The 13,902-nt window shown below is 40.4% G+C and overlaps 3 protein-coding genes across 4 annotated transcripts; 2 read left to right on the forward strand and 1 right to left on the reverse strand.

Annotated features, from left to right (window-relative positions):
- Window positions 1-1,301: 1,301 nt before the first annotated feature.
- On the forward strand, window positions 1,302-2,502 carry LOC129092639 (DNA damage-inducible transcript 4 protein-like). The gene is made up of 2 exons (XM_054600650.1): window positions 1,302-1,470; window positions 1,696-2,502. Exons 1-2 carry the CDS (start codon window positions 1,302-1,304, stop codon window positions 2,199-2,201), a joined length of 675 nt encoding a protein of 224 aa, XP_054456625.1. The 3' UTR covers window positions 2,202-2,502.
- Window positions 2,503-3,242: 740 nt separating this feature from the next.
- dnajb12a (DnaJ heat shock protein family (Hsp40) member B12a) lies at window positions 3,243-10,587 on the reverse strand. 2 transcript variants are annotated; one of them, XM_054600351.1, is made up of 9 exons: window positions 10,569-10,587; window positions 8,006-8,168; window positions 6,590-6,735; window positions 6,322-6,492; window positions 5,793-5,872; window positions 5,567-5,676; window positions 5,301-5,473; window positions 4,779-4,921; window positions 3,243-3,891 (listed from the first exon to the last, which is right to left on the reverse strand). In XM_054600351.1, exons 2-8 carry the CDS (start codon window positions 8,104-8,106, stop codon window positions 4,800-4,802), a joined length of 903 nt encoding a protein of 300 aa, XP_054456326.1. In that variant the 5' UTR covers window positions 8,107-8,168; window positions 10,569-10,587; the 3' UTR covers window positions 3,243-3,891; window positions 4,779-4,799. The 2 variants fall into 2 exon arrangements, with proteins under 2 accessions (XP_054456326.1, XP_054456325.1); XM_054600350.1 differs by lacking the exon at window positions 10,569-10,587 and adding an exon at window positions 8,518-8,761.
- Window positions 8,836-13,328, forward strand: trmt2b (tRNA methyltransferase 2 homolog B). Its single transcript, XM_054600349.1, has 2 exons — window positions 8,836-9,796; window positions 11,679-13,328. Exons 1-2 carry the CDS (start codon window positions 8,933-8,935, stop codon window positions 12,300-12,302), a joined length of 1,488 nt encoding a protein of 495 aa, XP_054456324.1. The 5' UTR covers window positions 8,836-8,932; the 3' UTR covers window positions 12,303-13,328.
- Window positions 13,329-13,902: the final 574 nt, after the last annotated feature.

Genomic DNA, 13,902 nt, shown 5'->3' on the forward strand with positions numbered 1-13,902 from the left:
GCAGTGTATTACACCAGGACTAAACGCAGTCCTGCTTTTCCACCTATGGTTTCCTCCCAACGGAGCTTCAGAGTTAAAGTCTAACACAATAAAATCCTGACTCCATGTACAAATATTCTAGATGTTATATATTCTCCAAAGTATGGACAGTTTTTGTTCATAGGTACTGGGGCTGAGCTATGCTGTGCGGTAGTAAGTATTTTATTTTTTATACTATTAAAATCTAATACAGTAGGCCATACTCCCATTTCTAAGAAATAATTCAGCTTTTAAAGGCCACAAGAGACCGTATGAACTATTGATTTGAAAAAAGCACACACACTGTGAACACGTTGACCAAGTGATGATGATAATGTTCATGTGGATCCTAGGCAAGACGAGAGGGTTGTTTTAAAGGAGTGGGGGAGGGTCCATGTATGTGTGTAAGTCTACGTGCCTGAAGTCAGGAGTCAAAGAGGTTGATCCTAAAAGTCCAGATAGCCAATACTCTTAGTTTCTCTAAGAATCGCAGATTTGTGGAAATCATGAACAATATTCTCCCAAATTAAATAAATTGACGCACATGTTTAAAAGAAGTATTGATATGTTCAATAATCTATACAAAAATCCCCCTTCTGACTTTTGAGGTTTTAAGCAGACGTCAGAAAAGTTACCTTATAAGAAAAATATTACAAAAGTACATTGTGCAACTTAAAAGTGCTATATTGAGTAATCAGTGATTTTTTGAAACATAACGTCAGAACTCGTCAGTTTCCGATCATTTACAGCAAACACCAGACGTACGTGTGGTACGTGTCAATTTAGTCTGCCACTTGACAGACATGAATCTTCCCACAGCTATTTCATCATATCTTTTTATCCCAAACCGAGAGAGGGTGTGTCATATTATTATTATATATTATTTATTTATTTTTAATTTGTTTTACTAAGGGCGCTGATTTGGCCGTTTAATGTTACATTTTAAGTCAAAGAATGGTGGGCGAACATAAAGTTGCGTTTGGTTGGGGGTCGGGCGCCTGCAGGGTCAATGGGGCCTGGCCTTTGCCTCATCAAAGGGACCAAAAATGTTACCAGGCAGGATAGAGAGCTGAATACGTGAGCTGGAACCTCATTGGTTGATAAACACAGAGGGCGGGGCCTCCTGGCTTGGATATTTAACGCTTTGTTCCATTGTTGCAGTGTGTTTTCCAGCTGCTCCGGCTCAGGAGGGGGGACCCACCGTTTTAGGATACCATAGCACTTTTTTTTTTTTTCCCCTTTTTCTTTTCTATAATCGGTTTGTTTGTAAAAAAAAAACCAACATGTCTTTTTATAGCAATCACTCCCTGGACGGCAGTTTTCCTCCTTCTCCAGCGGAGGACAGGGGTCCAAAGCGGCTGTCCTGGGGCAGCCTGCTGCAGAGGCTGACGGAGCTGAAGGGGATCAATCAGAGGATCACAGATGACCATCACTGCAGCAGAAGCGAAACGGGTGAGTGATGCAGGCCTTTTTGTATGAGGATGCTCTATTGTGTTCATTTGAAAATGTTATTTAGTTTTATTTCAGTTGGATTTGCACTTGTTAGAGGGAGCATGAACTGACAAAAGAACAAAAGGGTTAAAGGGAGGCAGAGGCTTCTACTGATGACCTCATTCTTTTTAGTGAGTCCTACACTACCAGACAAGACTTTAACCTTTTATTCTTTTGTTTTTTTAGGATCCATGGCAGACATGTCCCTGTCAGAATCAGACAGCAGTTTCTTCTGTTATCCCCTGGAGGAAACTCTGGCTACTGAGGTTGTTGCAACGATATCACAAAGTCTCAACGACGCTTCAAACATCCTGGGCTGCTCCAAACTCATCTTACCCGACCATTTACTGCACAGTATCAGTCAAGAGCTGCTGCACCTGGCTGTCAGTGAGCCCTGTGGCCTCAGGGGAGCGCTCATCGACCTGTGTGTGGACAAGGGGGACCAGGGCTCCCTATGTACTGTGGACCAAATAGCAGTGGATGCCACCCTGGTCTCAACCTTCCACGTGACCCTGGTGCTGAGGCTGGAGTCCAGTGGACTGTGGCCAAAGGTTCAGAAGCTCTTCAAGGGGAACAAGTCACCAGAGACATCCGCAAGACACCGAGACACTCTGAAGCTGTGTACGAGCTTTAGGGCTATTAAGAGGAAACTGTATTGTTCAGGGGAGCTGTTGATTGAGGAGTGCTGCTGACCAACGGCTCCTGTCCCCGATTAGCTTAACTGAATTCACGTGTAGGCCTACTGTAGAAGGAGGCTGGCTGGTTAAGCATTGTCTTTTTAAAAGACAATATCTTAAGGCTTTAACACAAATCAAATGTCAAACAAGATGGTTGTGAGTTACCAGTGTATTACAAGCCTATCAAGCTTTCCCAGGAACCAACTTATGACTAATGGCAGCTGCACACCTGGATGGAGGTGACTAAAAACTGTGAAGATTCATGCTTGAACATGGGTCAGTTTCTTTCCTATGAATGTAAAGTTACACCCTTAAAAGGAACAACTTATGTATTTGATAGTCAAATATGACCTGAAACATGTGTTTTGTATTTTAAACATAAACAAATAAATTATTTTTTATTAACTTCTAACTTGTAAGCAATCAATGACTTGTCATAACATGAAATGAGTGTGTGCGTGTGTGTGAATGTGTAACTATGCGGTGTGGTATTAGGGATGACAACATCAGTCTGTTGGTCCACCACTTTGGTCAAGACTTAAATATAACGATTATATGGACTGCAATAAAAGATACTCATGGTTCCCAGAGGATGAATCCTAAAAAACGTTGGTGATTAACATTTCATATAGTGCCATCGTCAGGTCAAATTTGAGGTTTAAAGTTAAATGTAACAAGATATTGGTTGAATTGCCATTAAATCCGGTTCTGATGTTCATGTTCCCTACAAAATAATTATAATGACTGATTACTCCCCCATTTTTCATCTTTTGCAATCATCAGGTAAAAATGTGACCAAATGTGTGGTTTCTGAACAAATACCTGCAAAAATTATGACCTTCAGCTGTAATTTGTGTTTTGGTGCCTACACGCTGAACATGATAAACATTACACCTGCTTAGCATCAGCAATTAACATTGTCATCGTGAGCATGCTTTAAATGCTAACATTACATTTAGCTTAAAAAAATCTGTGCTTAAGTACGGCCAGCAGCATGGCTGTAGACTCTTAGTCTTGTTTAAAAGAGAAAATATGCACCGGTTAACCATTGGACAAATTTAATTCAAAGAAACTTTTATACAATTTTAGCATGTTAATTTAATAAATATGGTTTACTTTAATTTGTGCAACGATTTTCAATACTTATGATCCAACAGGCTACAAGCAAATCCACAAAATAACATTATAGTAAATGATATTAACTCCAAAAAACCCTGCACTGTTAAAAGTAAAATGAATATTTACATTGGTTAAGAACTATAAAAAATTACACACTTTCCTTGTGAGTGGCTCAGACATTTGTCTATGAGAAGGCCATGAGGTTTCTCAAAAATGTTTAAGGAAAACAAAAAAAGACTGGGACAGAGAAAGCTAATCTTAGCAGCTTTGTTAACCTTTCAAATAGACAACTATGCTTTGTTAACCATTCAAATAGACAACTATGCTCTTACTTTCCACCGTGAAGCCCAGCGGACTCCCACCATCCTGAAGACACTAGAGTAAAAAAATGTCAGCAGTCAACTCAAAGCTTCTCATAGTTCTACAGGAAGTCAATCTACACCAAGTTGCAGAGAGGTTCCCTGATGAGGTCTGCTGCCCACTGCACGTAAGGCATTTTTGATTCTCTTGGTTTGCTGCAGAAATATGCTCCAATTTCAGTGGGCTCCGACCGATTTCTTCTAATTAGATTCAAGTACCGACGAACCTGCGAAAAAAGAAAAAGAAAATACTGATAGCTATGCAGTCGTCATTATACATGGAATGTACTCTGATTAGATTCCTTTACATGCAAAGAAAACCCCCCAAAAATCTACACAGATTATCATTATCACCATCACTTTTGCAATGCTCAGTATCAGTGAAACAGCTACACAAAGAAATTGAACAAAGACATTTTTGCACAATGCTCATCCCGCACATAGCTGTGCAACATTTTTCAAATCATACAATATATTTTTTTAGATGTATTTTCCAACTTCCAGACAGTCATTGGTCTTTGTTCATTTCAGTATTAAAACCAACTTGCAGAGACTGGACCCTTGCTCAAGATAGCTAATCCATCAAATGAACTATTGAGTTGTCTTTTTTTATGGGTCATAGTTCTGACATCACATGGTTATGCTGCTGTGAGCTGGACCTGTTTTAAACCCTTCTTGTTGATGCAGTAAAGTGCTCGTGGGAAACACTGACATCTGAGACAACGTGGCTGATTCTTAAATATCAGGTGTCGGTCCCTGCTTGCAACTGCTTTACCATGTGTCAATAAGTAAACGAGCACAAATAAAACGGACTAAATGCTGCAATAGATTACATATTGGAGGCAGAAAGTTACATTTTAATTAATGGCAACAGCAGCCGTTAAAGTTTGGAGTCAGTCCAAAAACATTTGGTATGCTTTGGAAAACTGCCAACTGTAATGAAGAGTGTGTTATAAACCCTTCTAGGGACAGGTGTTAACATCTTAAACACCACGATACTTGCATTCGATGGATGCTTTCAGATTCTCGATCTAACTGTCCCTGTCAAATAAACTATAAATAAATACAGTCGCAATTATACTGTGATGGCGCTATGATGGTTGAGGCAACTTACCCATATGTGCACAAGTGGTTTCTAGCCATCCAGTAGAACCTGAATCTCAGATAGTCTGGAACAGCTGGGAGTCCCCATTCTCTGGGCCCTTTGATACAACTCAGAATCCCCAAAGTAACGAGCACGATACAGCAAGCCTTCCTCTGAAAGAACAAGAGGAGAGTATGTCAGTACGCTCGGTCTCAGGCTACATCCACACCAATACGTTTACGCAGAAAACCTCGGTGCACACAAGCGTTTTAGCACTTTTTTGGGGAAAAACGAAAAAAAAGGAATTAGTTTGGATGTAGCATCAATCAACGACTGCTTTAATATGACATCTGTTAAGTGAATCCTTTTAAAGTCATTGTTATTAACTCAAACAATGTTATTTCATGTCACTAATGAACTGAAATCAAGAAGGCATGCTGTACAGTTGCCGAACTGTCAAGTCGTACTAGTTAACTAACGATCAACTGAATAATTGAGAAAGAACAGGCATTTTACAATAATTGTTGGGTACAGCCTCTACTGCAAACTTACTCTGCTGCTTCTCCTTCCAACAGTTGTTTCTGAGGTTGGAGATGTAGTCTTCTTCTACACTTCTTTCAACATTCTTCAGGTTATTCCCAGAATATTCTTCATTGAAGCGATCTCCCACATAGAAAAGCACCTTCAGGTTTGATGTATGCCTTTTGTGAATATGTCCAGCTGACCTGATGTGTAGAGAATACACATTAACTGAGAGTGAGAAAGATAAGACATTTCACACAACCTCAGAAAGCTCTTTGAGTGGTTAAAACACTTACGGGCGGTAGCTAAGGCTGTAGGGAGGCTGTGTGACCATCATCTGGCTAAGAGCAGAAACAATTATGAGGATTAAGATGGGCATCAGCTGGACAAACAGAGCCAGACCTCCCTGTCCAAAGACAGAAAAAACAAACAAGCATTTGATTAGTTATTCCTTGCAGAGCATACAGTTCATCAGCTGTTATAAGAAGCAAGCGGCATTATGGTATTATATAAAGGACTTACATCTCTCTGTTGTTCTCGTCTTTCTTGCCTATTATGGTGTGCAAAGTGCATTCTTCCATTTCTGTAAACGTGTACGTTACCTGAAAAAAAATGTAAGAACAGTCAATAGCATATTTATGATAAGATAATAGCACAATAAAGTTCTGTTTAGCCTGGCTTCGCACTTTTTTTTTGCTTTGATAGATGAAAAGCAACAAGGGAGTCAAATAATACAGAGATTCAAAAGGCTGAACAGCTGGTCAGACAGCTCTGTGGAGCTCTATCGCATTGACTCTAGCCAGGGAATGATAGCTGATTAGGGCTGAGTAGAGCAAACAGCATAGAACATGCAAAACCACTATCATAATACCCAACGCTCAGGTTACGAAGAACACAGTGAAGAAGTCTGGCTTGCTCTCAAATGGGTTGCAGAGGCGTGTAAACATGTTACTCCAAACATGAAAAGCAAAATACTCTTGGGCCTCCATGGAGCTGCAGAAAAGTAAAACAACATCCTAACTAAGCCTTTTTTCATCTGCCTTCTACTTACTTGACGGGAAGCCTCCACCAAAGAACATGTTGAAGAGGTCCTCGGGTGAGATGTCTGCTTCAAAATCACGATGTTGTCTCTGCCTAGTTGGGTGTGTTCTCTCCTCTCCATACTGGTCATACTGCCTTCGTTTGTCAGTGTTACTCAGCACAGCATACGCATTACCAATAGCTGAAAACACACAAAAAAGCCCCCAGGTAATGGCACTTTGTAAGCTTACATTCAACTGTCCTCCATAGAACAGCACTGGAGATAACTTTAAATTTACCTTTAAATGCCTCCGTAGCTCCAGGTGCGTGATTTTTATCTGGGTGAAATTTTAGAGCTAGCTTTCTGTAAGCTTTTTTAAGATCCTCCTCAGAGGCTGTCTTTTCAACCCCGAGAATTTGGTAATAATCTTTACAGCTCTTAATCCTGCAGTAAGAAAAAAACAAACAAACCAAAAAACACCAACCAGAGACAGTTATCACATTGAGAGGAAACACAACATATAAATACATCTCCTGTAATATTAAATGTGACATACCTCTTAAGGTAACAGTAATGCCACAAACACTTTTCATTGTGGCACAAAACACATTAGACTTGATTGAATCCGTACATTCTTAAAGTGTTTCTGAGAATGTGGATCGCTCTCTACGACAACTTTAAGTATCACAGTGAATGGTCAGCCAGCAAAACGAAAAACTCACTTCACTTCCTGATTTCATTTTGCCATTCCGAAATATTGTCATATACAGTAACAGTCAAAAGTTTGGACACACCTTCTCATTCAATGGTTTTTCTTTATTTTTTTTCTACATTGTAGATTAATATTGAAGACATCCAAACTATGAAGGAACACATATGGCATTATGTGGTAAACAAACAAATGCTCAACAAACCAGAATATGTTTTATATTTTAGATTCTTCAAAGTAGTTGAATGAGAAGGTGTGTCCAAACTTTTAACTGGTACTGTAATTGATGGTACTTTTCAAATCTCTTCAACAAATCAAAATCTTTAAATTCAGCTTTACTTAATGTCTGAAAAATCACATTGGTTTGTTGTCCCCATATTATTTCATTACAAATCTAAATCATCTAGAGGCAGAACTGAAATCATTTATTTGACATGGAAACAAATTGAATTCTAACTGCTTTTAAACATCACACAATGTCAGTTATTAACTGCATATCTGTTCACAGACCACATCCCCTACACCTTAAAACAGTGGTTCTCAACCTCTTTTCAGTGATGTACCCCCTGTGAAATATTTTTTCAGCCAAGTACCCTCTAACCAGCGCAAAGCATTTTAGGTTGGAAAAAAAGATGAAATACACAGCGCTCTGCCATCAGTGTCTGATTTATTAAACACTGAAAATTGCATTGTTGCATTAAATTCAGTTGATGAACTTACATTTATATTTTATTGAATATTTATTCAATAACAATTTTTAAAGGGTTTTTGAAAGGATGCCAATTTTAAATATATATTTTTTAAATCTCACGTACCCCCATTTGAGAACCACTGCCTTAAAAGATTAAATGTGGATTCACATACATTTAACCAACATGTCACAATATGATTGATGTGATGTGGAGTAAAGCAGGCAGTGGGGCTCTTCATCTTGTCAGCTGTGTCTAGTAACATTATCACTCAAACAAAAAGCACAGATTCACACAGAGTCACACGTGCACTGACTTTCTGACAGCGTCCATCTGGTCTGCGGTGTAGGGCTTCCCCGGGTCCGTGGCCCCCTGTGCGGACCCGTCGGGCTCCTCTCCGGGGCTGCGGTGTCTCATGGTGGGTCCGTCTCCGTTCTCATCTGGAGGCTTCCCATTCTGCGCCAACAACTCTAACAAGTCTGCAAAGAAGACGGGAGTCACATTATTCGAGGACGACACCCTTAAGTCTTAAACGATTAGCTTGGTGAGCTAACGGCTAGCTCGTCAACGCTAGCGGCTAACAAGGACGTCAAAGGCGTAAACGCGAATAAACAACACTTTAGGACACCGAGAAACCAAATATGTTGCGGTATTCACGGGTGGGGGCGGGGCTGACGGACTACAAATACCAGTGCGGGCTTGGAGCAGCTGGTGTAACGTTAACATGGTTATGCTAACGTTAGCTAGTATTTTTTACAGCGATGCCCCCCCCCCTCCTCCTTAAAACGACATGAAATCTCCACCAAACCAGACGTTTACTCGACGTACTTTTTGCCTGATCTGTCGGGAACAGGCGCTGTGCTTTCTCCAAGAACTTCCTGGATTTGTCCGGCTGGTTGTTTTTAATGGCGATCAGGGCTATTTTAATGCACCGCTCCGCTTCGTCCTTGTTTGAGTCCATCGCGACACAGCGGAAATGTTTACTTGCTCCAGGACGCGCGGTGATGACGCGTACAAGCGCTCCGGCGCTCGAATAATACGTCACAGCAGTTGAGCGGAACAGCGAGCATGCCCTTCATACACACGAGTGGAGATAGGGTTTTGAACTGTGATACTTAAATTCAATGGTGTTCATTTTTTTTTTTATATGAATATATATATATAAATATATATATATGCACTGATCGTCTTTGTGACACTTGCAGAACCCTCAGCTATTATAGTTACTTCCTCTAAAGTCAAAATGGCTTTAGCAGCTTCACACAGCAGGTCAGTTATATTTGGCAAGTGTAATATTCTGTATAATGTTACAGTGAGGCAAACCTGCCTGTTGTTTTCGACTAATGGCGTTATCTCAGATGGCCAGAGGAAACCAGCACCGAAGAGACAGTGGAGAAAAAGTCAGAAGTCATCTCCCTGTTCTGATCATCTGTCCTGGGAGGAAAGGCTGGCTGATGTGGTCACTCCTCTGTGGAGGCTGAGTTATGATGAGCAACTTGAGTTCAAGCAAAAGCATCAGGAAAGGATTCTGTCTCAGCTCTCCGTGCATCTCACAGGTGACTTACAATCATCAGCTGTCAGAAGTAAACCCAGCTTCCCTGTCTTGCCTGTTCTGCCATCGCCAGTAAGGGATGGCTACCGCAACAAGTCTACGTTTTCTGTAAACAGAGGAGTGGATGGAAACCCAAAGACGGTTGGTTTTTACGTGGGTACAGCCAAGAGGGGAAACATTGTCTGCGTCAACGGAGACCACCTGCTCAACATGCCTATGAAGCACAATCTGGTAGCCAAGTGTTATCAGGACTTCATCCGCCTTTCGTCCCTGGAGCCCTGCCTGCTGTTCCACACTGGGGGTCACTGGAGAGAGGTCACAGTGAGGACCAACGCAGATGGCCGCACCATGGCGATAGTGTACTTTCATCCACAGGCGCTCACTCCAGATGAGGTGGCCGTCCACAAGGCTGACCTGGTGGAGTACTTCACGCGGGGGCCTGGATTGGTCTGTCAGTTGGACTCACTGTTGTTCCAGGAGAGCACCATGACTCGCTGCACTCATGAGGAATCCCCCTACCAGCTCCTGCATGGTCAGCCACACATATACGAAGAGGTAATGTACAACCATTAGGGCAAAATGACAGACGTGTTTCAAGTACAGCAGAATTGTTAGGGTACTCAGTATTTATTAACAATTTTTGTCTTGATTCAAATGCGGCTGCATAATATAGCTTTACCCTTTTACACATGCCAATCGCACCGCAATTACATGTTTTTAACATGGTGATGCATTTATTCTGTTGCCAATTCATGGTGTCATTAAATGGCATACTTGGGAGAAAATGTTTCTCAAAATCAGCCAATTATCAGCCATAAAAATAATAAATAATATTAGACTTCCAGAAAGTTGGGTGACGTGCAAGAGACAGATTTTAACAAAGCATTGTCCAAATTGATGCAGAACAGACTAGCGGTAGTGGAGGAAGTACTCAGATGTTTAACTTAGCAATTCACCAGTGTAAAAATACTCTGTTACTGCTTAATGTACCAAAAATAAAAGTATTCATTATTTAGAGAAAGATCCATTTCAGAATCAACTATATTACTGGATTATAAGTATGAATGTAGTAATGTGTTCAACAGTTAAAGGTTGGGTCAATTTGAATTACCTCATGTACTGCTAGATAGCTTAACCTGTAATAATATATCATAATGTATCAGTTGATTAAAATCCAGATAGTAACTAAAGGTTTTAAATAAAAGTAGTGGAGTAAAAAGTACAATATGTCACTAGGAATTGTGGTATCAAGTAGCATGAAAAGGAAATACTAAAGGAAGTACCTAAAAAGTGTTCTTAAGTACACTACTTGAGTAATTGTACTCACATTCCACCACTGAAGACCAGGATATCCTGAATTGTATTCATGACTATGGATCAATTTCCAGAAATATTTCAGTTATTGTGGATTCTTTACTGTTTTTATTGCTTATTTATATAATACTTTTTTTTTTTATCTTGTTTTTCTTTTACTATGTCTCTTGTTTGCACTATAACCTATGCTGCTGTAATCCTGTAAATGTCCCCGCTGCGGGACTAATAAAGGATTATCTTATCTTATCTTATCTTATCTTGCCTCGTGGCGATTGGCTGCCCCGTCGCTCAGAGGTCCCTGCGGCCGATCCACCCGGTCACAGCTTTTTTCTGTCCTGGCCCCTCAGTGGTGGAATGAACTCCCCACTGACGTCAGGACAGCAGAGTCGCTGCCCATCTTTGGGCGCAGGCTGAAAACTCACCTCTTCATGACGTACTACCCGGAGCCTTCCTCGTAGCACTTATTGTATTTGTATTAGTTGTTGCACTCACTGTATTCGTATCAGTTCGCTGCACTTATTGAATTCGTATTCGTTTACTGCACTTATCCTATTCGTAGTAGTTTGTAGCACTTATTATATTCGTATTAGTCTGTTGCAATTATTGTTTTCGTAGTAATTTGCCTCTGCACTATACTTTTGCTCTGGTTTATGCTTTAAGATGCTTGTTTAAGAAAGGAGATGCACTTATGACTTCTGGTGACTAGTAGTTCTCTTGAATACCTATGTTGAATACACTTCCTGTAAGTCGCTTTGGATAAAAGCGTCTGCTAAATGACTGTAATGTAAATGTAATGTAATGTAATCTTATCTTAAATACTGTGTCCTACATTTCCCATAATGTAATATGATAGCATCTTCCAGTTAGACCCTACTCACATGGTAAATGCCCATGAGTCCATACGCCGTTTGTAATGCAGGCTTTCTGGTACAGATTATTAGTTTATTAACTCATAAACTATTATCCAACTATTTCCACAGCCATTGTTCAAGATGACATCAACATGTAAATTACCCTATAAGTACTGAATTTGTGATACTAGACAAAGGAAAGCGGGTACCACAAAATCCATGTATATCTATGTTTTTGTTTTTACATATTGTTTTTGTTTTGTCGCTCACAGGTGCTGGGCTACAAATTCCGCATTTCTGCCGATGCCTTTTTCCAGGTGAACCAGGCAGCTGCTGAGGTGCTATACAGCACAGTGAGACACCTGAGCGTCCCAGACCCTGCAGAGGGTGGAGGCAGAACAAAAGTCGGTGGTACTCTCTTGGATGTGTGCTGTGGGACGGGTGCCATTGGCATTACCACATCTCCCAGAGTGGACAGAATTATTGGTATAGAGCTCATAGAACAGGCGGTGGAAGATGCTCGACACAACGCAGCTCTCAATAATGTACTGAACTGTGAGTTTATCCCGGGGAAGGCGGAGGTGGTGCTTCCTGGCCTAATGTCCCAGTTGAGCTCCGCATGTGGCGGACCTGTTGCAGCTGTGGTAAACCCAGCTCGAGCTGGTCTGCACCACAGAGTGGTCCGAGCTTTGCGAAACCAACCTGCCATCCGCAGGCTGGTCTATGTTTCCTGTAAACCGGATGGGGAGGCTATGAGGAACTTCAGGGAGCTTTGTTGTGCTCCGGACCCCGAGAAGAAACTCACAGGAGAGGCGTTTACTCCAACTCTGGCTGTGCCTGTGGATATGTTCCCACATACCCCTCATTGTGAAGTGGTGCTTCTTTTTGAGAGGTAGCAGGTGTTTTTGGGTTCAGAGGAGATCTTTAACTTTTCAACAGCTGGTGGTGGCTTTCAAGAGCTAATGGGGCGTTGAATAATGATGTATGATAAATGATAATGGGTTATCTTCCACCCATGGTTCACCCACAAAGGTGTTTTCACGTATTTGATTGAATAGATCCCCTTCAGTACTTTGTTTTAGGGCTGCAACAAATTGTTAGTTTTCATAATTTATTTTGATTAATTTTGTGCTCTATAAAATATCAGAAAATATACTGCAAGGTGATGCTTTCAAATTGCTTGTTTTGCACAAACCAACAAATCCAAAACTCATATTATATATTCATTTAATAAACATATAGACGAGTTCACACATTTGAGAAGTTGAAGCCAGCAAATGTTGCTGCTGATTAATTTTCAGCAGATCGTCTTATCCGCACTACTGTGATTTTGCTGTTCATGTAGACATCTTACACCTTTCTTTGTCTGGTTAGTTAGCAGGTGGGAGGGGACATTAGAGTGGAGTCAATGCATCTTTTACACAGTGTGTATACATGATACGCTTCACAACATTTGCTGCAGGGCTATCCCATTAGATTTCATTATATTGTGATATCCCTAATACTGTGTCCAACTCATGTCGTAGGTTTAAGTACTTCTCTTCGTTTGCCTTGTAGTAGCTGTATTTGTCCAGCAGATGGTGCCATTACAACTTCTTCTGAGACATTTTTTTAGGAGACATCCCATTCATTCCAGTTTACTAAGGGTCAATAACATATCATGAGTGTACAGTAGAGCGAGCAGAGGGTAACTACCGTTTATGTGAAGTCATACATTGCAACAAGGGCGGCCTTGCCTTTTTAGATAGGGAGTTTTTTATCTCTGAAGTTAAGTAATGGGATGATGATGCAGGATAAGCACTGATACTGGGGATTTTTCTTTTTTACCCCAACAACACTATCTATGTGCTATCTATGTGTTTGATATTCTCATATATTACTCATTTCTGCTTCTCTTATGGCTTACTTTTGCAAAACTAGGAAAGACCTTTTGAATAAAAGACTTTGTACATAATACATTTGTGGTTTATTCACCAAAAGTACATGTTTGAGAAAAGTACAAAGTCTGATGCATATAATAATCACATCTGTGCAGCAAATTTTAACACAGTAAATTATTTTCACTAAGATGTCCTGCCTCTTCCATCTTTGACAGTTGATATCAACATCTGAGGGAAATCTTTTCAATGTACAGTACCAGTCAAAAGTTTGGACACACCTTCTCATTCAATGTTTTTTCTTTATTTTTATTTTTTTCTACATTGTAGATTAATATTGAAGACATCCAAACTATGAAGGAACACATATGGAATTATGTGGTAAACAAACAAATGCTCAACAAACCAGAATATGTTTTTATATTTTAGATTCTTCAAAGTAGTTGAATGAGAAGGTGTGTCCAAACTTTTAACTGGTATTGTATTCTACTGGAAAAATGTATTGTATCAACCAAAAGTTGGGCTATATTTGCTCATATTGAGTTCACCACCATTCCAGACTAGACTTTGAAATTAACTGAAGCTTGCAAAACAAATGTCCCTTTGCACGTACACAGTG

This window comes from Anoplopoma fimbria, chromosome 6 (genome assembly GCF_027596085.1).
Source record: "Anoplopoma fimbria isolate UVic2021 breed Golden Eagle Sablefish chromosome 6, Afim_UVic_2022, whole genome shotgun sequence".
In the NCBI taxonomy this organism is placed as follows: Eukaryota; Metazoa; Chordata; class Actinopteri; order Perciformes; family Anoplopomatidae; genus Anoplopoma; species Anoplopoma fimbria.